Source organism: Xenopus laevis, chromosome 1L, assembly GCF_017654675.1.
Source record: "Xenopus laevis strain J_2021 chromosome 1L, Xenopus_laevis_v10.1, whole genome shotgun sequence".
Classification (NCBI taxonomy): domain Eukaryota; kingdom Metazoa; phylum Chordata; class Amphibia; order Anura; family Pipidae; genus Xenopus; species Xenopus laevis.
In genome coordinates, this window is record NC_054371.1 from 112,519,875 (window position 1) to 112,547,360 (window position 27,486).

General features: G+C 38.6%; 1 protein-coding gene across 2 annotated transcripts in view; it reads left to right on the forward strand.

Moving 5' to 3' along the window:
- arhgef18.L (Rho/Rac guanine nucleotide exchange factor 18 L homeolog) overlaps positions 1–27,486 on the forward strand; it is a 100,456-nt gene that overhangs the window by 36,263 nt on the left and 36,707 nt on the right. For both annotated transcript variants that reach the window (XM_041562105.1, XM_041562107.1), the window contains exons 10-11: positions 25,647–25,714; positions 26,221–26,269. In XM_041562105.1, coding sequence (XP_041418039.1) covers positions 25,647–25,714; positions 26,221–26,269 — 117 coding nt within the window. The remainder of the gene's footprint in view (positions 1–25,646; positions 25,715–26,220; positions 26,270–27,486) is intronic.

The following is a 27,486-nucleotide window of genomic DNA, read 5'->3' on the forward strand; positions in this document are numbered from 1 at the left end:
TATTGGACAGTTTCAGCTGCTAAAACTGCAGTACAGTAGTTTGGCTTGCCTTGCTAAGGTCTGTATCTCATTTACTCAGCTGATTAGTACTGAGGGATATCCGCAGCGATGTCAACAATGGGTTTTAGTAGTATTTCTGACCATTGTGTAAAGCAGTATTAAAAACTTGTACAGGACAAATCCTCCATAATTTTTTATGGAGAAGGAAGTGTGCATTCTGTCATAGTCGAGTCTGTGCAGTGTGTTCTGGGTCTGCATTTGGGATATTCCTATAATTTATTATAGGATATAGGATTTATTATTAGAACACATTAAGGGGGAATTCTAATAAAATTCACAAAGAGCAAAAATTTGCCTGTTGCAATTTAATATTCTTTGTTAGGCTTTTATTGAATTGCAAATCCTAATTGCAAATGGAAACCTGTAACACCTGCTCTGGAGTTTCATTAAATATTTTGTAGCAAAAAACGGTTTGCGATTATGAAATTGTATTACATACACTGCAAATGTTTGCAAAAGCAGTTTAAGACCGCAAATCTTTCTTTGCAAAGTTTGCAACCAATCAGTCCATAATGGGGCAAAGATGGTCACTAACAGGCGCAAGCCTATTTGCGAACGTTTTTGCTATAGCAAAGCATATTACATTTCCTCTTAAGTGAGAATGGGTTCTTCATATATATGCATTTTCATAATATGCTAATAAAACTCATTATGCATTTGGTTGGTGATGCTGAGACTGTTCATAACTAGGGATGCACCAAATCCACTATTTTGGATTTGGCTGAACTCCGAATCCTTTGTGAAAGATCCGGCCAAATACCGAACCAAATCCGAACCCTAATTTTCATATGCAAATGAAGGTGGGAAGGGAAAAAAAGTGCCCAGTGCACGGCTAAAAAAGTTTTTTACTTCCTTGTATTGTGACAAAAAGTCCCATGATTTTAAGGATTCTGATCCGGTTCGGTCAGGCACGAGGATTCGGCCAAATCCGAATCTTGCTGAAAATGCTGAATCCTGGTCGAATACCGAATCCTGGATTTGGTGCATCCCTATTCATAACATGTGTAGAAGTTCGCAGCCCTATGTGAGCAGATGCAAGTATGGTTGTTATGCTGGGCACTATATATTCCTGTGATAAGTGTTGCACGTAGTAGGTGCTCTCCATTCTACTATATAGTATATGTATTGTATAGCAATTATCCTTTACTTCCTGATGCTCATTGTTGTGTGTTCTATGCAGTGCAATTTCTATCCAATATAATGGTGCTGTCCAGGATACTGGTACTTTATACACTAATTGTGATGCTCACAACCTTAAAATTCAAGTCCAGTAAATACACACCGTGCAGGAAATTGCATGTAATGTAACATGAACAAGGTGAAGCAGAGCACACTCTAATAACTTCCCAGAGAACGCCTGGTGCACAGGTTAGAGGTACGGCAACCCCCAATGTATAGTAGAACGAGAAAAACTCTGGCACTCGAGGCAAGTGAAATGCAGGGTTTCCCCTTGCTTTTATTTCTTGTGCAGACGTGCAACGTTTTGGGGTGACCCCCTTTATCAAGCATCATTGATAAAAGGGGGTCACCTCGAAACGTTGCACGTCTGCACAAGAAATAAAAGCAAGGGGAAACCCTGCATTTCACTTGCCTCGAGTGCCAGAGTTTTTCTCGTTCTATGTAATGTAACGTGCCATGTGTCTCATGGTTCCCTTTAATAAAAGGAGGTGTCTCTCTACAATAGAAAACATCTATTACCATAAGGAATTAGCTAATATGAAAACATTTTTGGTTGCTAAATGGATTCCTCATCTGGGTCCCTTCAGAAAAATGTTAAGAAACTTCGGAGTAAAACTTTAAAACTCCAAGTTTCACATATCTACTGCGTTGAACAAAACCAAGGCACTGCTTCATACTAGGCACTAGGTGGTGACACATTCTATTATATCTCATGACAAAAGCCTAAGGATTGTATTCATAAAAAGAGTTTAGCATGAAAAAACATTAGCACTTCTCCTTGCCCTTTGTAACACTGAGGCCTATTACTGTTCATCCACTGTGGATTTTTTTATTGTGAAATCATTGTTGCCACAGGATACAGGCACAGGACAAGAACTGAACCAGTTGCAACCTCTACTGCACCTGTATCCCTTCAAGCTACAGTACATATTAAAATATTACTTGCAAGGCAGCTATTAAAGAAAAACTTATGACAACCAGAAAATCACCTTCTTAGATGTTATACTGGTAGAACGATATAAAACAGCTGGCATATACATGTATTCTAAAACCGCTGGTATGCTGAGATTCATAGGCCCAAATGTAAAATCTTTAGCGTTTTTCCTATTTTTGGAGGGGATAATGTTTAGATAGAGCCAAGCAAAAACAAGGGGTTGTTCACTTCCACATACTTTTTCAGTTCAGTTGTTTTCAGATTGTTCACCAGAAATAAAAACTTTTTCCAATTACTTTTCATTTTTTCCAAAATTGAAGTTCAAGTCCATGTGCAGATTCTGAATTGTTACCATTTGCTACATTTAATTGCTACATTTTCTCAGATGCATCTGTGGAATATTAGCAATAATTGTGTAAACGTTAATATTAGAAAAACAGTCACAAACGGAACCAACTGAACTGAAACAAAATGTTGGAAGATGAACAACCCCCTTAAACCACACATAACAAAACATATTTAAATCTGGCCAGCTGGCAGCTGCTATTATTTGGCACAGAAAAAAACATGCCAGTACTCAGCATTACCCTGGATATGTGTATATTTAAAATCCCCAAAAACATTGTTCAAAACAATAATTCTCATCTGCAGTGTCAAGTCCTGTTAGTCTTATATTGTACATTATGTAGTTATCCCCTACTCCCTTCATCTCTCAAAGTACAAGGTACCTTTGTAGAAAGATGATACAGCATCCCACTTGATAAGACTTGCCGCCATTGAACATGGTTCCCCACCTCTTCATTGTAAATAAAAAAATATATATATTATTTAGGATTCCGTTAAATATATCTATCGCCTGTGTGTATAAAAAATCTATTTAGGCAACCTCCATATTACATTTATATATAAAAATCTAAATATGCACGAATCTTAATATGTAGAATATTGGTTTTAGTAAAAAAAGTATAAATATAGTACTGTATAGTAAAGAAAATTTCACCTGGTTTGTTTTAACTGTCTTCTTTCTTATTATTCTGTAATTTCTTTGGTCTTTGGTCCGTTCTTTTGGGTTGATCATTTATTTCTGTAGTATTTATATATTTGGTCCTGTTGTTGTATGTGTTTAGTGGATTTCTTCATTCTAATTTAGCTTTTTTCTAGACTTTGTCTGTCTTTTGCCCAAACCTCTGGTCTGCTTCAACATTAGTGACTACTATAAAGGTGACCATACTCGTCAATATAATGATCTTTCCTGCGATCATTGGAAAGATTGTTTGTTTTCATTACAGATATTTAGAGCTGAATCGTCAGATATACTGGTACAAACAATATAAATCTACCTGTATCTGACAGCAGTAAACACTGGCTGATGTTTGCGTGCCATCAAAATTTTACGATCAAGTCTTTTTCCGATATCAGTTGGCTTGTCTTCCGCCATACCGAATTTCGTATGAAACTTTGTTTCATACAATAATATTTGTGTGTATGGCCACCTATACACACATCGAATATTGTACTTTGTTTCATACGATAATATCTGTACTTATATGGTCACCTTCTTCTCTTCTCAAAATCTGAGTTAGTATTGGGTTAGCACAAACTTTCAACACCATATACCTTTTTCTTCAAGCCAACATCTTATACAATAGTTCCACCAGCTACCATTTGTCCAGCATTAGCATGACCTGCTAGTCTGCATCTGACAGTCTCCTCTCAGGTCCCTGAAGCTGTGAATTCACACTTCTCATTCCAGCATTTTCTATATTTAAAAGTTGCATGATGCTGTGCCTTTATGCACTCCTTCAAGTTACACTTACAATATATCCACTTATGGAGAAAAGGCAAAAATATGTATACACTAAATGCATCCAAAGCATTTACAATAAAATTGAAGTTGGGAGCTTTTGCAGAGAAGTCTATTTAGGATAGTCTTTTGACCACCATACTGTAATAGAAAAGGTATGAGGAGAGCAAGAAACTGAGTAGGATGACACTGGAATTGCATGATTAAATGTCCTGTAAATAGCCACAGTTCTAAACTTTATATTGTAACTACTGCCTCACCTATACTTGATGCACTACCTAGAAGTATTTGATAGGGTGCAAAGTACAATGAAATGGCAAAAGCCACCATATTTTTTGCAATTAGCCCCCAAAGGCACTGAATGGAATGGAGTTCATCGACTTGCATCTCTCACATAATTACAGCATGGAGCAATAGAAAAAAGAGGCCTCAAATGTTTAAAAAATCTGTTTTTTTTTCTAGAAATACAGATAGAGTACTTTAATTGATTAATTGGTTACCATATAAATACAATAAATATAAAATATAAAATAATTTAAAGAAAAAGTGTTCATGTAGCAACAAAGAAGTCCTGCTTCCAAAGGCTTTTTAACTTTTTCCCTCCAGCCTAAAAGGTATGTTATTTACCCTGACAATCTTTAGTTATAGTTTTGTTTACACTGTAATCATGATAATGCCAGGTGGAAATCAAACTTGTGCTGAACTATAGCTTTCAGGAACTGCAAAAATTGGATTATTATATTGTAGTACTGTAATGACAGTTATAAATGATATGAAAACAAATGATTTAGGTTATACATTTGGGATTTGAGACACATGTCAGAAACAGATACTCTAAAAATGCTTTTAGTTTTCTGCTTCTGAAAACGGGTTAAACAAAGGTTTCTGGAGAGCTGAAATTACCATCTCCGCCCCCTGCAGGGATCCTAATTGTTCTGTTGAGAAGGATATGATTAAGTGCCATGCCTGTAACACTACCGTTAATGTCAATTCTGCCTGTGCCTGCAGTCAGTGACCTCTGTCATCTGTCCTTGCATACATAGAGTGGAACACTTTTGAGCATTTTCTGGCTGAAATCCGCACTGATAGTGACAGATGGATACCACCGACTGTGCTGCCAGTGGGCCTGTGTTCCACATGGTTCCTGCTGGGTCTGCTCCCCTATAGTTACACCACACGACATGGGGTGGTACTGGACTTTTTTCTGGCACTTGTTAAAAAAAAGTGTGAAATTAGCGTAAGCAGGAAATAATGTGATGCCTTTGGAAGGTTTTGTAAGACATTAGTCAGTGATTGTTTTTAACACTCACAGTCATCCAAGCAGTAGTCATTAGCATCTCACCAAATGGTATTACAGGTGTGTATTCAAATTAATTAACCATGAGTAAGATTAGAGTTTTGTTTCATCATTTATAGTTAAAAGACAAGTATTTAGATTTGATGTACCCTAGATGCCATATTTCTATATCAAGGCTGTTGATATTAAGAATAACAGTCTATTTGTCTTTTTTCTTCTTCTTTATATTAGCTATATGGTAATATTCACAACTAGAATATAAAATGGTTCAACTTAAAGGGCACCTGTTGGGCAAAAATATTATTTGAATTTCTTAGTCAGCACCTATGTCTCCCAATTCTCATCAGTCCTGGTGCACGTCCAACGGCGTGGCTTGATAAAAGACCGATGGCGGTCTGAAACGTTGCCAAGTGTATTGGGGCCAGAAACCCATGTCTCAATAAAGGCATTTTAAACCGCATAATCTTTGACTGGTGCTGTCGATATCTATGGGGCAAAAATATTATCCCCAACCAAAGGTGCAGTTTTATAGAGCCCACACTCCGGTTGGCGGTAACAGTATTTTTTTTTAAACAAATTGCCCCCCGCCAGCGCTAGGCCACCCGCACTGGGAGGGAGTTCCCGGTAAAAGCAGCCATGTTGGAGCACATGCATGCGAATAATGAGTGAATGCGGCGACTTGCTCATTATGTGCATGCATGTGATATCAGAATTGCATAATACACATGTGCTATGTACAACATGGCCGCTCGCTCCGGGAGCTCCCTCGTGGTGCTCTATTAGCCCACACCTTTGGTTGGGGGTAATATTTTTGCCCAACACTTCAGGCAAAAATACATAAAAAGATTTACAAAATAAAAATATTTTATACATAAAAAGATTTACAAAACAGGCATACATTCAATGTTCCCTCTAATTCCACAATTATTTTGTGTGCACATTCTAAACTTGCATGTGCAGGTCAGAATGAATGAAAGATTGTGTTTTCACCCAAAATTATTTGTGTGCACCACAATTTGTTGTGTTCTCTGGCCTCAAAAGTTGTGTGTTCATGCACAGCTTACAGGGAACATTGCATACATTTTAGACCAGACTAGTCTAAGTCTATGTACACAAACTCCATGAGCACTTGTAAACTTTTAGATTCAGTTATCTATATTGGTAGGCATACTTATTGGGGTAGCATAGAAATCCAAGATGTGTATGATACATGTATGAAATATCTCAACATTCACAGCAGAAGTCATGAAAATCAATATTCGGGCCATCACTAGACACCTGGGGGCCGATTCACTAAGCTCGAGTGAAGGATTCGAATGAAAAATACTTCGAATTTCGAAGTATTTTTTTGGTACTTCGACCATCGAATTGGTTAAATTCGTTCGAATTCGAACGAAATCGAACGAATCGAACGAAAAATCGTTCGACTATTCGACCATTCGATAGTCTAAGTACTTGCCCTTTAAAAAAAACTTCGACCCCCTACTTCGGCAGGTAAAACCTACCGAAGTCAATGTTAGCCTATGGGGAAGGTCCCCATAGGTTTGCTAATCTTTTTTTGATCGAAGGATTTTCCTTCGATCGTTGAATTAAAATCGTTCGAATCGTTCGATTCGAACGATTTAATCGTTCGATCGAACGAAAAATCCTTCGATCGATCGATCGAAGGATTAGCGCTAAATCCTTCGACTTCGATATTCGAAGTCGAAGGATTTCAATTCGAGGGTCGAATTTCGAAGTATTTTCAACTTCGAAATTCGACCCTTAGTGAATCTGCCCCTTAGAATTTTTTAGGCAGGTTTCACAGCAAGGAAACGCCCACAGACTCCAATGTATTGTAAATATATGTCACCCGGCTTGGAAAAAAGTCACCACAAAAAATAACCACCCATTGACCACCCAAATTTTCGCCACATTGCAAATTTTCCAGCGAAGCAAAATATGACAGATTTGCCCATCATAACAAGTAAGTCTGAACATCTGCCCACATAAAATATCCTCTTTTTAAATTTAGCTGCATCGCTATATAAGTGTTAGCTCTATTTAGCTCACAAAATCTAGGAAAGGGACCTCATATAGATAGATAACATAGATTATAGATTGCATATTTGTATATAGAGAGGCATAACTATTGAAGAAGCAGACCCGGACCAGGACCCAGACCATGGGATCAGCTTCCTTTATAGCCTCTCTAGCCATTTTTGTGTGCCCTATTGCAAACTATCTGCCTCCCATCCAAAGTTTCTTGCTGTAGGGCCCGGAGCCACATCATTGTACTGCTGTATTTTGTGGTCACACCCTCATTGCACCCCCGCCTAATGATTTTAAAAATTAGTGGTGAACACAACGTTCCCTTGTTTGTTATCATTGTACTGCTGTGTATATATTTATTTTAAAATATACTTTATACAATTTTATAAACTTGGAAGATAAAACAATCCAGCGTGGGTACCCAGGAAAGCATTAGCTCCAGACATATTGTCCTGGCTGAAGAAAAGAATGAGGGGATAATACAATGCAAAGCAGCATAAAAATTTAAAGCAAAAAGGACAGGCAACAGCAACCAGATACAAAGCAAATATGAAAATATGAAAAGCAGAAAGGAGATGAAAGGGAATAGCTGAGAAAACAAAAGGTCTAAGGGTAAGTCCACACAGGGCGTTTTGGGGAGATTTTGTCACCTGGCGACCAATCGCCTCGTTTTTGCAGCGACCAATCTCCCCAAACGCATTCCCTGACTTTGCGCCAGCTAAAATGAAAAATGCCGGCGCTAATCACACGCGGCGGTTCGTTTTTCGAAGTCACCTGAAGTTGCCTAACGAGGAAACTTCGGGCAACTTTGGAAAATGAATCGCCGCGTGTGATTAGCACCGGCATTTTTTCATTTTAGCCGCCGCAGAGTCAGGGAATGCGTTTGGGGAGATTGGTCGCCGCAAAAATGAGGCGATTAGTCGCCAGGCAACCAAATCTCCCCAAAACGCCCTGTGTGGCCTGACCCTAAAGAGAGGTTGCTAATAATTGGCCATTCTACTGTGTACTTAAAGTTAACTTAAATGTGAAAAATCTGGTTTTCATGTATCACATTCAGAAAATTAGAAACATTGTATAGAGAAGAGACACTCTGTAATCAGGTTTCACTGGTGAATTACATTATTCAGGCACATGAATGCAATTTGTTTTCAGCATCATAGTGAAAGAATGCCGACACCAGAAATTCACGTTAGCCTTCTTCCTCCACACAAGCACAAGACTGACTGACATAATTGGAGCTTTCGCAGTTTACATAGTTTAGACATGTGTCACCTTCACTGTGTAACTTCTCTCTTTTCCGGTTTGGGCTGGAGTACCTCAGTGTTAGCCTGACTGAGTTACTTATTACTAATGGTCTTCTAAGGTATTGTCATGCAATACACACCTTGTCAAATGTAGGAACTGTCAGATAAAAGTGATTTGCACTAACACAAAATGGATGGGGGGGGTTGATTTCCAGCATTGTGTGCCCCTCCTACAAAGCAAGAAGGCCAAGAAGGACTTTAGCATTTTAGCATTAGCTTATTAACAGTAACAATCCATGTGAGTCTCTGTAATTATGACAAGTCCCACATGTTGTTAGCATTCAAGGCATCAATTACAATACTATGCAAACTTTAGTGAAAAAAGATGCTGTAGTGTAATCACAGCAACCAGTAACCAATTATCTTGTACTGCTAGTGCAGCTAGATAAATTAACACCACTAATGGATTGTTTGGTTTAAATTACTGTTTTTGACCCCTGTTTTCAGACTGTTTCTGGAGTTGTTTGATGAAATATCTACAGCACCATGTCAGGTGTTTTTCGCTTGTCATAAACTTTCATGTATCCTCTGTCTGTAAATTATACTGAGTAATAAAATCAGCCCCCAAATTAAATTTTCATGACATTGTAGGAAGGCATTCACACAATCTCTCTTTAATGGGTTCATGTTGAACACAAGTTAATGTTTCTGCCATGGTCATATTTTCTCCATTATTGTGTGTATGTTGTAATTGATTGCAGACACTAATGTTTTAGTTGAAAAGTTGGTAGAAAGGGGATGCCCATGTAAAGTGGTGGTTATTGTAACATAGTGATTATAAGACTATACCACCTAGGAGAGTTGGAGGTGCTGGTTGTCTGAAAAGTACCAGTGCTATTGCGTTTGGACAATTGACATTTAATTTTATGGAAGGCATTATTCTGTGTGATGAAAAAATGTAGGTGATAAAGATTCCACTTTACTCCATGTCAGTGTTAATGTGGAAGGAAAAAAGAATCATTTAGTTGCACTCTACCTTCTAGTCCTCCCCTTTGCGTAGTGAACTCTTTTTTTAATGAATTTCTTAGGCCCCTGGCACTTGGGGTGTTTTGTCAAATGCTACCTGCAGGAGGAGAACAGCAATGGACAAATCACCTCCTTCTTGTCAATGCTCCTCACTGCCAAGACCGATTTGGAACTGAGTGCTGTCCAGAGGAGGCCCAAATGATACTGCCCCACACCCTTTTCTTGCTTCAGAACAGGTTGATGGGGGGGGGGCTGTATTTCTAGTGCAGAAAGCACAATTGTTTCCTCTGCACTAGAATAACTGAAATTCAGATTTAAAATTGAAGTTAACAGGAGCTGCTTTTTGTGGTACCTGGTAACTTATGGGATGTTTTTCAGCTTGCCTCTTGGCAGCTGTGCCACTGCACAAAGCAGTGATAGTACCCAAAACACTGTTTTATAATTTTACAATGTTTAACTTACTGCACTAGAAAAACAAGTTGTAAGGAATAGGTGACAGGTGTAGGGGGTGTTTTGTCAACCTCTGCCCTCTGGCATAGATCAGTGGTAGACAAAACACTCCATGTGTCATATGCCCTTAGAGCACAGGCAGTAGAGGAACATATTACATACAACCCATTTCTTCATTTGGGTGACTGAATAGAATCCAATAACAAGCTACAATTTTATTTTCGATTACAAAAAATCTCATTCCAGAGAATCTCGTTTTCTATAAGATAGGATGATGGAATAAGAAAGACTTTTGCCAGTATTTTTGTGAAGAAGAGGAATTAACATAAGCACAAGAATGAGGTCAAGGCACTCCCAATCTTGAGGGTTGCTTTGTGCAAAAGTTATTGCCTGTGATACACAAACAAGCATTCCACCATCTTTTCACTTGCTAGTAGAGGCATGGGTTCAATAGATGAAGTTAGCTGCTCCCACTCGTACAAATAAAAACAAATCTTCAGATAAATATGGTTCCATGCACAGAAAACTTATGCCATTGTGTTTTATTAAAAGGTATCTTTTCATTTAAACTACAACAATAAAAATGTCATTGGAAAAGGGACGCTCTGCACGCAAAGGAATTTGTATAGACTTTATAAGGTTCACAGAAAAAAAAATTCACTTATTAATTCGACTCTTAAACTGTTAAATGTTAAGTTCGCAGGCTTGCTACAATATCTGCACAGTACCTCTTTGCACACATTCCTTTTTGCCTTCCAGTTTTGCATTCCATTCTCACCATTGTCACTCAATGTTTTTCTTATTTAAATAGGTCCCACATTAAACATCATTAAGAAATGGTCGCTGACACTCTGACCTTTTAAAACAGCCAACTGTCTGATATTGTCTATATACAATTAGGTCCATAAATATTTGGACAGACAACGTTTTTCTAATTTTGGTTCTGTACATTACCACAATGAATTTTAAATGAAACAACTCGGATGCAGTTGAACTGCAGACTTTCAGCTTTAATTTATTGGGTTGAACAAAAAGATTGCATAAAAATGTGAGGAACTAAAGCCTTTTCTTAAAACAATCACTTCATTTCAGGGTATTTTCAGTAATTAGTGTGTGTGACATATCATGTGTGACTGTGATAGGGACCTTAGATTGTACCCACCACCGGAGTAGAACTGACATGAATGATGTATAGTCATCTCTGTAAAGGTCATTAGAATATGTCTGCACTAAATAAATGAAAAATAATAATAATGTGAACAGGTGGCCCTCCTACTGTTACAGAACGACTTATATCAAATGTTAGCGGTGCATAAGGAGGTGGCTCACCAGCTGTGACTAAGGGTGGCCATACACGGAGAGATCCGCTCGTTTGGCGATGTCGCCAAACGAGTGGATCTCTCTCCGATATGCCCACCTTGAGGTGGGCAATATCAGGCTGATCCGATTGTGGGCCCTAGGGCCCAACGATCGGATCCTAACGAACGGGAACGGGAGGTCGGATCGTGGGACCGCATCAACGAACAGATGCGGCCGCGATCCGACTGGATTTTTAGTGCCATCCGAAACTGTCCGAAACTCGATCAGGGAAGCCCGTCGGGGGCTCCCATACATGGGCCAATAAGCTGCCGACTCGGTCTGTCGGCAGCTTTTATCGGCTCGTGTATGGCCACCTTAAATCACAGTTTGCTGACAGCAGGAGGACCACAGCATATAATGTGCATGTTTAATGGCAGGCTGTTAAATCCAGTAGAAGATGTGCAAGTAAAGGGCCCTTTACACAGACTTTTGTTGCATGCATGACGTGTTTGAGATGCAGGTTTGACAACAGCGAAACACATCAGCTAATTGATTTTATTATATTCCGCCTGTTTGTACTCCATAGTTCTGTACTGTGTTCAGATTTGAGTTTCATTGCAGCTTTGTTGTGTTTTGTAAACATGCTGCATTTTGTATGCTTCACACACTTCAGAATGCAATAAAACAGAGATGTGGGTTGATGCACAAAAATACACTGCTGCATTTTAAAAACAAGGAAATATAGTTTATACGTGTTTTGATGCAATTAGTAATGATTTTTAGACTTTAACAAAAAACTCCTCTATGAAAGAACTCTAAAAATGCTGGGAATAGGTCTCACTCAGAAGAGAATTTCAGAAGATCTTTGCAGCTCCACCACACACACAATGAGCAGGAATGCAGCAGTGCGAGCTGGGAGCAAAGAGACACGGGGCGGGACTTGGGCTGCTATTGCTGCGTTCTCCCTGTCACTCACATTTATGACCACTTCCTGTGGAAGAATGAAAGGACACGCCCAGCCCTCATTTCAGCCTAAACACCGAGTACAGAGGATATGTCTGCTGTTCTGATGTCATAAAATTTTTAAGAGGTAAAACGCAATTTAAACGATTTTGTTTTCTTGGGCAGCATACATATAAAGGAAGGAGGGACGTAATGATAGGAGATGAGGATGACAGAATTTGTCTTTTTAATATTAACACTGATCTAATGCAAATATTGCTCTAGCCCAGCACACATATTTGTAGTTGTTTTTGTTTCAGGCTACTGAAGAGAGAGGTTATTTTAACCCTTTTAGCACTGGGGGTCCTAGAATCGATAGTCCTGGCCTAAATGGATCCTAGTGCAACAGATTCTACATTTGTGGTTTGTATATGTGTTGTCCCTGTGTTTTAGTGGTATCAGCCAATAGGGCTGAACAAAAAGCTGCCTGCATTAAAACTGAATTTGTATGCAATACACAGGCTGACTGTAGTCTGACTCAAATTGTTAAGCTGATTATCTAGTTGACATTCAGAGTATATACTTGGGTCTTGATCTATAGAAACTGGCAGTTGCTATGTTGTTTTGCCTGTAAATTGAACCCTCTGCAGTATTTATTAATGTATTAGTTCACGTGCTCCTGTGCAGTTTTATTTTGACAGCTTTGATGTTCATGGCACCTAGGTGTTTCTCTATCATGCAAATTTTCCTTTTTATGATAAATAGGGATAGCCCAATAACGTATTTATTGGGTTTGAACCCTGTTTGCGTATTCAGATTTGAATCAATGTATAAAATGGCCTTGTATGAACAAAACATTATTGCATTCAGTTGTCCAGAGTGAATGCTAAGGAGTATATTGATTGTATTGTGCAGAAAAACAGGTGATCGAATACTGTATAAATGAATTTCTGATTGCAGGCATAGTCCTATTAAATAAAATGCAGATTGATCAAGCCGTGTATTGATTTTAGCTGTAAAATTTAGCAGAAGTTGCTTGAAAATGCTGTGTGAAAATTACCGTAGTACACCGGTTCTGAGGTCTGTAGTGGTGTAAAATATTGTAGTTGAGTAAAATAGTTATTGGGTAGCATAAAAAATACACACCGTTTATTTTAATACAGTTTTTCCCACATAAATTATTTTACACCGTTTAATAAACGGACTGCTTGGTGTAATAGCAAATGGGGTGAATTTGTTGCCTGAATGATTGTCGCTCAGGGGCCGGCAAACTGCCTGCAATCCTCTGCCATTCATTCCTATGAAAAGCACCTGCATGTGTTTCTGCAGTAAGATATTTGAGGCTTTTGCCTTCATTTCTTTATATTTGCTTTGTAAAGCAAGTCGAAAAACAATGTTTGTTACAAAAGAATTTTCTTCTAATTCCCCAACCCTTTGTAGTTCTCATTCAGGCATGCATAGTACAATGTGGTTTTCATTCATCAGTAGAAAAATAAATGTAAAACTGTATTACATACCAACATCATTGCAAGTTTGTGTTTCTTTGACAGTGCAGTTAATAAGGTCCAAACATTGTATGTATTTTTAGATTTGTTTACGTGCATCAGACTGATGTTCTCACAGAGAAAAGCCTGTGCATATGAAAAAGTCACAGCGTCTTTTTCTCCTTTTCTTACTCTTATTGGCTGCCATATCCACCTTTGGTTTTACACAACCACTGCACATGTGAATGGCAAACTGGACACACACTCATAACGTTAGTGGTAGGGGGCATGCTAGAAGAAAGGTAAGTCATTCTGTGCTAATGGAGGGATAAAACTTTAGCGGGCAACCTTTCATATAGAAATTGTGTGAGCTTGTACACCTATACAGGTATGGGACCTGTTATCCAGAATGCTCAGGACCTGAGACTTTCCGGATAACGGATCTTTCCATAATTTATCTCTTCATACCTAAAGTCTAAAAGAAAATAATTTAAACATTAAATAAACCCAAAAGGCTGGTTTTGCTTCCAATAAGTATATATTATATCTTAGTTCGGATCAAGTGCAAGGTGCTGTTTATTACCGGATAACGGATCCCATACGTCTTTCCACTATATCCCAGTAGAGGTATGCGGTGTGTTATCTGTTAACCCATGATCCTTAAAGGTTCAAAATACTGGAATGCCATTTGCCATATAGATCATTTTGTAAAATATTATCTTTATAATAAAATATTTGTCTTATTAATAATGAAAGAAATAATCATTGCTAAACTAAACTAGCATAAATCCAAATTCAATGTTTAAAAGTTTTTAGAAACCTTAATGTATGGTGATCCAAATTACAGGAAGACCCCTATCTATATAAGAAACTATATACCTGTGATTAATTTACAACAATGGGGGGGGGAGTCAAAAACATGCTAGAAGAAGGGTAAGTCATTCTGTGGTAATGAAGGAATAAAACTTTAGCGGGCAACCTTTCATATAGAAATTGTGTGAGCTTGTACACCTATACAGATATGGGACCTGTTATCCAGAATACCTGTGTTTAGTTTACAAGAATCGGGGGGGGGGGGGGTGGAATCAAACACAAACATTAAAATGTCTTCACATTTCAAATGCTTAAAATTTTTAAAAACGATTTGTGATATAATCAAACAGTACCTTGTACTTGATCCTAACTAAGATATAGATAATTTTTATTGGAGGCAAAACAATCCTGCTGGCTTTATTTCATGTTTAAATGTTTTATTAGCAGGTTTATGCTATGGCAATCCAAAGTAAGACAGAAAGCCCCAGGTTCCAAGAATTCTGAATCCCAAACCTGCATATATTAATTAGACATTTTTAGTTTGTTATTAAATATAAATGTAATTGCTACTGAAAGTAGTCTATCTGGGGTGTGTCTATATCTTATGCACTCCTGGTTCTGACCCCTGAAACTATGTTGCAAGCCAGCAACAAAAATATCTAATGGAGTACTGGCTCGTTTTAACCAAGGTAACAGAAACAAATAAACAATCACTGATTTAGACTGCAATTACATTTACAAATACAGGTATGGCATTCCTTATCTGGACAGATGTATCCAGAGAGCTGTACTTGATCCATACTGACAAAAAAAACAATCCTATTGGATTTATTTATTGTATACATGTTTTTTAGTAGATAAGGTATCCAAATTACAGAAAGACGCCTTTTCCAGAAACCCCCAGGTCCCTAGTATTCTGGATAATAGATCCTAAAGCTCTAACTTTGAAACCATGTGTAATTAATGTTTACATTATTATTTACTAGACACATATTTAGAACCAAATTACAGAAAGACTTCTTCTCTGGAAAACCCCAGGTCCAAAGCATTCAGAATAATAGGTCCAATACCTGTATTATATAGACAGAACTGTGGATTGGCGTTTTTTCCCCAAAGAGGAATGCCCAGGAAAAATGTAGGTGATATCACCCACTAGATCATACATAACTGATATGGTTTTTTTTTTTCTTAACTCATTTGCAGGGAGTGTTATTAATTATTTACAGATATGAAAGTTTTTGGGAAAAATACATTTTATAATACACAAAAGCCCTGAATATCTTGTAAAATATATCCTTATAAACGGTGAGTAGTGATGTCATCAGTTATAAACGGTGAGTAGTGATGTAATTTCTGTCACATGACTCACTAAAATTTGTGTATTATAATTAATAAAGTACCCCCAGTTGTAAAATATGAGGATATTATAAGTTACCTCGGAGTTCCATGACCTGTATAAAAACACTCGGCCTTCGGCCTCGTGTTTTTATATGGTCATGAAACTCCTCGGTAACTTATAATATCCTTATATTTTACAAGAGGGGGTACTTTATTCACTATATAACGTTACCCCTGAACATTGCAGGGACTTCCACAGACTAACAAATTTGCAATATGAGCAGGAAAGATTCAGACTTTTAAAGATGTTCCCACCTGGTACAGTTATTTCCACTCCCTGCTAGTTCCCCTATCACTAGAACGTACATTGGCCACGGGAGGCTCTGTGAGATCAGTGTTGTAATTAAAGGACAAAGAACGTGATATTGTAATTGGCACCCCCCAGTGAATACCACTTTCCTTGTAGTTGTAATGTTAATTACTTTTTTTCTTCTCAGCCTTTGGCTTTGTTTATTCAAACCTGTCCATTTTCCTTCCTAATTGTTTTCCTGCATATTTAGATCTTCGGATCTGATCAATGGCCTGTTTAAAGGACTAGCTATTAGCCTGCTGTCTGTCCTGACCACTGTCATAGCCCCTCAGTCTGCCATCAATACTACTGACTGCTGTTTATTTTTATTTCAGTTTGTTTATTAAATCATTTCATTATGCACAGTATCATTGCTCCTGGTTTTTATCATGCTCCCAACATCTGTTCTCAAAGTCACTAAGCACTTAGGCTTCTGCCAGCCATACATCTTAGGTTCGTTTGGACATAGTCAGTGAGTATTGTGGGAAAAATTTAGCCATCACTCACCAGCGACAGGTGCTAAATTGCACCAGTGCACTTGTCTGTAGCAACCAATGAGGGCTTTGCTTTTATTTTCTAAGTAGTAGTACACTCATGCTGGCACCCAGCATTTGGATTACCCTTTTGGTTGTGCGTTCCTACTTCAGATGGATTATCTGGAATCACCCAGTTCTGGGTTTTTTCTACTTGGCTCGCACCCAGACTACTTGCGATTGGAAGTGGGATTTCTAGCCACCTCCGGACTATAGTTTGTACCCTAATGGACTATTAACACAAAGGTTTATTTTCTGAGAAGCCAGCAGACTACTCTAATAAGATCTACCAGGATACGGGGTTTATTTATTGGACATATCTACCTAGTGTATTTAATTGGCTTAGTTGACGGAAGTGATGGCTGAAGATTCATCTCAATTTGTATTCGACATTGACACCAGTTTGGACTTCGCTTTCACCACAAGGGACGCGGATAGGATATTGTTCACCGAAACCCCCCTGGACTTGACAGTAAACAAATCCAGTATCGATATATATCACGAGATCCTGAATTTGAGAAAGAAGGAAATAGACTTGAAACTACATGGCATCTACCTTTCAAATTACCATCGACAGAGACTAATACCCCGTGGATTCCGAATTAATAATATCCCTACACTTGGACGTAACAACCCAGAATTCTGTGGCAAGTGGTGTGGGATCCTTAATAGATGTTCATTTGACTTAATTTTGCTTGTCGTTGACCAAGTTGGCAAAGAACTTGCAGCCACCAGAACAGAAATCGAAAGACTTGAAGAACAACATCTGGAATCCTTAAAAACAGACAGTGTGACGGACTGGCTCGGCAAGCTAAAAGGAGTAGCTGACAAATACCTACAAGATCTTACTAACTTCAAACAGAGCAAACTGAAAAAGGTGTCGGAGGACTATAAGGCCAAAAGGGTGTACGGGTGGCTACTAGGACTGAGATCAGACAACTATAGGGGTCCCCTGAGGAGAAGACGTCTGCCCAGGTCACTCCATACTATCGATAGCTCGGACCAATCCACCGACTCTGACACAGGAGCAGAGAAACAGTCAGCAAAGCCTTTTTTAGGGGTGAAGACAAGGGCCAGGTTAACAAAAGAAGGAGAAGGAGGAGACAGGGCCATACCAGACGCGGTGGACGCAAATCCAAGAGGAAAACCCCCCAGGAACAAGAGAATGTGATATTCAATCTCAGTAGACACCTACTCACACCAGGTGAAGCCTCTTTATTAGCCAAAGGTCTTTCGTTTGTTCCTAGTAACAGACCCAATACCCTGGATATGTTGATTGATGTCCACAAATTCCAAAGGAAATTAAAACTTAAAGAACATTTCAGAGACTTGCCTCCACATACTAGACCTGTTTTTAAAAATAAAAGCACATTTGAACCCACCAATACGCCCGCCTCGATCAGAACCTTTGGCAACATACTGAACAGAGACGTCAGAAACATGATGGCTAATTCCTATACTTTCAACAACTTGACCACATTGGAACGCGAGGCCATCAAGTCACTTAAAAGCGACAACGACCTCGTTATACGCCCAGCAGACAAGGGAGGGGCAATCGTCCTATTAGACTACACATTCTACAGAACAGAACTCCTCGCACAATTGGCCGATGCCAAAACCTACAAACTTCTGCAGGACGACCCCACCTCCAAATTCAAAAAAGAACTAGACTCGATTTTATGTTTGGCACACAATGCTGGTTGGTTGGATCAAAATACAATTAAGTTCTTGACAACTGAATATCCACGGACACCCATTATTTACACTTTACCGAAGATACACAAATCCCTATCTGCTCCTCCGGGCAGACCCATCATCTCTGCCATAGGCTCTTTATACCAACCAGTTGCGAACTATATTGACCATTTTCTCCAGCCATTTGTACAGTGCATGCCTTCCTATACACAGGACTCTAGCCACGTGATCAGGAGACTAGGGGAACTACCAGACATCCCGTTGAATAGCCTATTGGTCACGATGGATGTCAGTAGTCTGTATACAGTAATCCCGCACGAACAGGGCATATGGGCATGTAGACAAGCTCTGCTGACTTCACCTCCTCCTATACCACCCATCGAACTCCTTCTACAACTACTAGAACTAACATTGACAAGGAATTTTTTTCGTTTTGAAAAATCTTTTTATCTCCAGGTGTCAGGGACCGCGATGGGAAGTGCATTGGCACCCTCTTATGCCAACCTCTTCATGCTACAATTTGAATCCAGTCACATCACCCCGCTATTAGGAAACTCCATACTTACGTACTTTCGGTACATCGACGACCTATTCCTTATATGGACAGAATCAGAGGAGTCCCTATTGGCTTTCCATCAGAGTCTAAACAGACTGGACACTCCAATCAAACTTACTATGAACTTCAACAAATCTAGTATTGATTTCCTCGACTTAAACATATTCCTGGAGAACTCTAGGATAGGCACAAGATTATTTAGGAAAAGTACTGATCGAAACACCATCCTGCACGCCACCAGTAACCACCCCCCTGCCACCATAAGGGGGATTCCATATTCACAATTCCTTCGAGTAATAAGAAATAACAGCTCACGCGAGATGGCTACAACCCAACTGAAGGAGATGTTCGACAGATTCTTGGAGAGAGGTTATCAAGCAAACATACTATATCAACAACTTGAAAGGGCCCTTCAACACACACAGGCGGATCTATTAACAAAGAAAGACACGTCCAATAACCGGACTGATCCACTGATTTTTAGTACAACATACTCCAAAGCGTCTCAAGCCCTTACAACAAGTGTGACTAAGCACTGGCCAATGCTCAGCCTGGATGAATCCCTTTCTCTCCACCAAGTACCTAAACCAATCATCGGATATAGAAGGGACAGAAGCCTCAGAGATCTGCTGGTTCGCACAGATTTTGGGAAATCTACCAATACAGACACCAACTGGCTGAATACACAGAAAAAACCAGGCTGCTACAAATGTCCAGATTGCGTCACATGTAGAAGTCTGCTCACGGGACCTGATTTCCCCCATCCACATACGGGAAAAAGGTTTAAAATTGCACACAGACTTAGCTGCACATCCACATTCGTGGTATACATCATTACTTGTCCCTGCGGTTTATACTACGTAGGGAAAACAAGCACCACTTTGAAAGAACGCATGGCGAATCATAGATCTGCTATTAGCAAAGCCTTAAAGGAAGGGAAAGCCGTACAACCTGTGGCAAAACACTTCCTGCTGAAGAGACATTCGCTACCATCCTTTAGATGTATGGCTATTGATTTTCAACCCCCCCTGGACAGAGGGGGCAACCGTGACCAGTCACTTCTGAGATTAGAATCCAGGTGGATTTACAAACTTGACACTGTGGCCCCCCGTGGGCTAAACGAGACTTTGCCTTTGGGATGTTTTCTATGATGAACTGATTATTGGCTCCCCTAATCCATGCATCCTTCTGCATACTGTTTGTAATTATTCGGCCTCTACTCGTGTTTTCTGGGACCCCAATGAATAATTTCCTGCATGACACGTAGGCTCGTTGTAGTGTACTTGTTACATATTTATGCCTTATCTCTTCTCTCTTGATATCGATACTTTTTGTCTACCGTCCCTGTCTATATGTCTGCTTCTCACACAGACTGTGCTTTTATCCTTTCTCTCTTCATCTCACGCATTTAATACGTTACCAAAGTTCCCCCCCCTAACACTGGGTAGCAGGTGTACCCTTTATGTGCCTCATTGAACCGTGGGTAGCAGGAGTACCCTACAAACCCTGCAATTGATTTACCTTTTGGCTTTATTAGAACTGGCAGGACATACAACATGAAGCTCTGGGTATGACAAGTGAACTAAGCAGGATTACGTGAATCAGCGCGCAGTACCGTTAGCCCTGTCTGGCACCTGTCTGAAATTGTGGCTCTCTGATGCGCGCCAGCGCACCTTTGGTGTACTGGCTATGCGTCCGTTTGCCTCCTCTAATGCCCCTTCACGCTTGACTAAACACAGCCAACAGCAGCCGGTCTGTGCGCCTACGCTAGACGCGGGGACGCGCTTGCCGGCTGTTCAGCTGTGGAGAGCGTATATGACAGTAAGCAGCTGTGGTTGCCTAGCAACGGTTGAAGCGCTTGGATCACGGAACCTGCCAGCAACTTCCGGTTTGCCGTTTCACCTCTGCTATGGCCCAATACGAGCAATCTTGGCGGCGCTGACCCTTTGATATGGTCAGATCCACATTACCGCAGGTGACACAATGTGCACACACCAGAAGGTAAGGGGGACTTTATGTATTTGCGTTTTTCTGTCTCTCCAGCACTTATCACCCCTTTTGTTTCCACACATGGTTGCTAGGCACCATAGCAACAAGCTTTTGGCGCCCTTTTGTGTTTAAATTGGCTGTCTGTGTTTATGGCACTGTTCTCACCCTGACGAAGATTCCTGTGCGGAATTGAAACGTTGGTCCACCAATAAACCTTTCAATGATCTAATGCTTTATTCAGTTTATTTGACTATGGAGTGCTGTCCACAATGGAGATGTTTGTAAAAGTTTTACGGCCTGGCACCCAGCATTTGGATTACCCTTTTGGTTGTGCGTTCCTACTTCAGCTGGATTATATATATCTCTATATATATATATATATATATCTCTATATATCTCTATATATATATATATATATATATATATATATCTATATATATATATATATATATATATAATCTCTATATATATATATATATCTCTATATATATATATATATATATATCTCTATATATATATATATATATCTCTATATATATATATATATATATATATATATATATATATATATATATCTCTATATATATATATATATATATATATATATATATATATATATATTATATATCTCTATATATATATATATATATATATATATATATATATATATATATATTATATATATATATATATATATATATATATATATATATATATATATATATATATATATATTATATATATATATATATATATATATATCTCTATATATATATATATATCTCTATATATATCTCTATATATATATATATATATCTCTATATATATATATATATATCTCTATATATATATATATATATCTCTATATATATATATATATATATATATATATCTCTATATATATATATATATATCTCTATATATCTCTATATATCTCTATATATATATCAATACAAGAAAGCCGCACTCCTAGGTCTTATTTAAATAAAAAAAGAAAAATTTTTTTATTGATTCAACGTTTCGGCAACCACACGTGTGCCGTCTTCAGGAAGGTGAACAATACAAAATGGTGCTCGTGCTTATAAAGGGGTTAAAATGGCGCCAATTTGCCATGGGTGACGCCATCACTGGGTGTCAAACCTGTCAGAAATCCCATCAGTGTAAGAAACTAATACAATCAGGCTCCATTATTAACATAGGAGCGAAAGTGTTAATATAGCGTCATACATCAAGGTGTCCAAGAAAATAGTGACAAAATAGACATTTTGTCTAGTGAATCCCTCAACAGTGAACATCAATAGCGATGTCAGTGCCCTGGTGTGAATAAAAGCAAGGAAAACATACAGCATTCAGGATACGTTTACTCTATTATCCCAGCGAGTATGCAGGAAAGTGCACTTACCCCAGCAGGATCTAAAGAAGAAGATGCGAACGCACTTGTTGCCCCTTGTCAGCACCAGACATTAGCTGCCCGTGTCTGGTGCGCACAGTGCTGACAAGGGGCAACAAGTTCGCACTTTTTGACCTGCACCCAGGCGGTTGGCCATTGGGTTAAGAGTGCACTGGTTTGTGGATGTTTATATATATATATATATATATATATATATATATATATATATATATATATATATATATATATATATATATATATAGTAAATAAAGTACCCCCTCTTGTAAAAAATAAGGACATTATAAGTTACCGAGGAGTTTCATGACCATATAAAAACACGAGGCCGAAGGCTGAGTGTTTTTATACAGGTCATGGAACTCCAAGGTAACTTCTAATATCCTCATATTTTGCAACTGGGGGTACTTTATTTATTATAATACACAAGTTTCAGTGAATCATGTGACAGAAATGACATCAGAACTCACCGTTTATAAGATATAATTTACAAGATATTTATGCCTTTTGTGTATTTTATATATACACACACACACACACATACACACACATCAAAAGACCGCACTCCAGGGACGTTGTTCATTAAAAAATAAAGTGATTTATTGCAACGTTTCGGCTCCTTTAGGGCTCTTACACATGAGCGTTCTGACCTGCGCTCCCCTGCGTTCCGTTTTTTGGCGTTCAGCCGCAGGGGAGCGCAGGAATAGACGCAAGTCATTATTTGAAATGGGGCTGTACTCACTCAGGCGCGTGTAGGCGCCGAACGCAGGAAAAATGCAGCATGTTGCGTCTGAACCTGCGTTCGGCGCCTACACGCGCCTGAGTGAGTACAGCCCCATTTCAAATAATGACTTGCGTCTATTCCTGCGCTCCCCTGCGGCTGAACGCCAAAAAACGGAACGCAGGGGAGCGCAGGTCAGAACGCTCATGTGTAAGAGCCCTAACTTGGGCCGTCATCAGGGCGTCATCTTTTGATATTTGTATGTATACTGGTTGGTTTAAAATTGGAACATGTCGCTATCCCATTTAAAGGAAAACTATACCCCCAAAATGAACAATTAAGCAAAAGATAGTTTACATCGTATTAAGTGGCATATTAAAGAATCTTGCCAAACTGGTCTATATATTTAAGTAAATGTTGCCCTTTTACATCTCTTGCCTTGAACCACCATTTCGTAATGGTTTGTGTGCTGCCTCAGAAATCACCTGACCAGAAATACTACAATGCTAACGGTAACAGGAAGAAGTGTTGAAGCAAAAGACAGAACTCCGTCTGTTAATTGGCCCATGTCACCTAACAAGTATGGCTTGGTATGTTGTTGGCACAGTGAATCGTACGATCACAAGCGGCGGCCCTTATTTTTTTTATAATGCCAATTTTCTATTTATGATTACCCAATGGCACATACTACAAGAAAAGTACATTATTATGAAAATGGTTTATTTACATGAAGCAGGGTTTTACATATGACCTGTTTTATATAATATCTTTTTATAGAGACCTACATTGTTTGGGGGGTAGAGTTTTCTTTTAAGTAGGTTTCTAAATGTAGTTACTGGTGAAAATTAGTTTTTGAATGTTCCTTTCATTTCTGAAAGGAATTTCATTTCTGTGAGTCTTGACTCATGAGACAATTTAGCACCTCTGTTCTCCTTAAGTTATTTTTAATCAGCTGTTTTTTGCTATATTGTTTCAGTAGTCAGAATATACAGAGCCAGATATTTACTGCTTGCAATTTCATACCATTCAGCATATTTTGATTATATCTTGGAAAACTGTTTTGGATGCTTTTATTTTTGAGAACCAGTTTTTGGGTGGATTTTGACTCTAATATTGGCAGAAAATATTGAAGGTGGGGGATGGTAGCTGAGTGGTTGTGTGCCTTTGACTAGATCAAGCCATGTTGGCATCTCTTTGGAGGTTCTTTGGTGAGTTGGGCAACCTTGAAATTACAATGATCATGCAACAGATCATTCTCTTTTATACCAAAGTACACTAATGACCGTGACATGCTTATCCAATATTTGAAAATTATAGGCAGGGCCAGATGCACCTGAATGCCAAACCTACGTCAAAGGGCCAAACAACTGGATCAAATCAGCTTGATTTGGCCCTAGCATGTGTGTGACCATCTCTGGTATAGATAACTCTTGTTTGGTGACCTTGAGCTTTAGCTACAATTTCTGGTTTGAATACCCTCCTTTTTTTTAATTTTTTACAATTATTTCATGTTTTACTGTGATAATAAAACAGTAACTTGTACCTTCCAACTATATTCCAAGATATAAGCATTCCTTATTGAGCAATTCATGTTTAAATTATTTTTTCTGTAATTTGAATTGCTAAGGTATAGAGATCCAACTTATGGAATTACCCCTTATCCAGAAAACCCCAGGTCCCAGAGCATTCTGGACAACAGGTCCCATATCTGTAATCGAAAAATATATCTGGCTGAGCAATTTTCTAGTTGTATAAGGAAATTACAAAATGGTGATTGTAGGAATGGTTTTTGTAAAAGCTTCGGAGAGAAATGGACTTTGTGTATAGATAATTATCTATTTCACAAGTGCTGGGGAGAGGAGCAGCTCATCCAGCAGAGTTCAATCTTCCAGCAATCAATTTGTCTGTCCATGTTGGGTTGTGATCAATGCCTGGAGCAGCAGGGACCGGAGGTAGTTCAGCACCTCCACTTCTGTTTTAGGAACAGAGAAATATTTAAATTTGGACTGCAGCAGGTGTCGTGTCATGATTGCTCTAGTGCAGATCATAGTGCAGGTCTATGTGGACCATCAGACAAGGGCCGCATCAAAGAACAGATGTGGTCCTCTCCTGCTAGGAACCTACTTATAGATATCTGCCAAAATTTTACGTCTAGAGAAAAAGATTGAAAAGATCCATTTTTTTTTTTTAAAGTCTTCTTTAACTAAACTGATGATTTCTTGGAAAATACAGTATTTCAATCCAGCTATGGAAACATTCATAAATTATATCAAGATAAAAGAATGTAGTATACTGTGTTCTCTTATATAAAAGCAGGCTGGGGTGCATAAGGTAGCTGGGCATGGCATTTACTGTGTTTCTGTAGTGCATGAGAGCTCTGGCAGGCATATACACTGCTGCTTATGAATTTTCTCCATAAAAAAAGAGAGCCCTGCCCTGAAGGCTATGAATAGTGTATTGTTTCATAAATAAAACAATTGTATTTATTCTCTTTTAGATTGTGCTGTAAATGTTCATAAAAACTGCAAGACCTTGCTCCCTGAATGCACCAGCAACAAACTGAAGGTATTGTTTTATTAATCATAACATACAGGTCTAAATAATTAGCAGATGAATGAAAAGAAAATTCGATCACCCCATACCAATACTTTATAATCAAATCAGGTTTTTTTTCATAAAGCAAGTTAGGCTGTTTTGTCTTTTTTTTTTTTTCACTATCACTAGACATTGCTCAAATGTATATCAAGACAGGATTCATGTATAATTTCTGCTTGTGCATTTAATATCACACCCCATTTCTTTCACTTGCACATTTTTAGACCCCCTTGCCCATCTGAATATTAATTTAAACGTCTAGTTTATTGGTTATCACAAAAGGCTCACATATTTCCATACTCTCAGGTATGGTGTTCAGCCTGCACCTTGGTCTACCAGAGATGTTTTGCTAATTTAAATTGGGGTGGGCACTTAGCTAGTGAATATATCTGCATAACAGAACCATAACAGGAAAATAAATCCCACGTTTGTAAACAATGTTTAACACACTCTTTTTTTTATTATTATTTCTGCAGAAAGACAACTCTCTAAAGTATGTAACAGCTTCCCTGAGTTGCCAGCAAGGTACAGTCGTATAATTGGCTAATTGTTCTATATCTGTGTGCAGGCAGTGGCGTAACTACCGGGGGAGCAGGGGGTGCGATTGGGCCAGGGCCCACACCCCCTCAGGGCCCCTTTGCAGCTCGCGCGCCACTGCACACACGCAGAAAACCGCGCCAGGGCCGCCCCCCTTTACTTACGTTACTGTGTGCTGGCGTTTTGTAAGGTGCACTGATAAAATCAAACAAAACATGTTTTCGTACTGTTTTCTGTATATATGTGTGGAAGGATGATCCCGGCAATTATCTTTGTATTGTAGATATTGGTCAGTTTGTTGATCAGACAGGTTTAGAAACAATGGTTGGGCAGTTTTAATGGAGCATCACTATTGGTAGGTGAGTTTTGAATTGGGTTGAACAATATTTTACTTTCTGCCAACATATCTGCTAGATATTTCTCTTTCTGTAACAATTGCCATACACAGGCAGACTTATGCTGCTCTTCAAAGGGGACCTGTCATCCGAAAAAAATATTCTAAATCCTATTTTTTCACATTTGTCAAGCAAAATAAATTTGAATTACACTATATTATTTGAATCTTGTCCCCTGTCTGGGAATTCATAATTATAGCAAGCAAGTAGGAGACTTGTTGTGGGGACTGTTATTAAGACAAGCCTTGAATCATCTCAAAATCTGGTTTATGCACCAGAATGGGGGACCTGATATCCACCCCCATGCACTGGTTACACAATTAAATGGTAAAGAGAGAGGGGGCATGTGGGGAGAGCAGTGGCATTTAGTAAGTGCTTAATGTTAAGTGAAAGTAATTGCATGCCTGCCCTATGCCTAAGGCATAAAGGAGAGGCAGGCAATATTTGACTGACAGCTTAGATTTTTAAATGAATTTAAACAGCTATGAATGCTTTAATAAATAAAAAAAAAAGAATGTTGATTTCATGTTTTCATGAAAACGACATTTATTATACAGCTTTTTATATATGGGTGACAGGTCAGCAGCTTATCTGTATGTATGGGGCCCACCGATTGGCCGCCTGAATATCTGTTCAAAAATTGGGTAGAAGTCTTTTGGAAATTTATTCTGCTGCCATGCTCGACATCACTACTATGACACTTGTATGACTACGATATTCATTATATGACATTAACTGCATGTACTTCATGTATTAAACACCTGCTTTATTCTGCCTTTCCAATCACTTGGACTTGTACCTCTAAGTCAT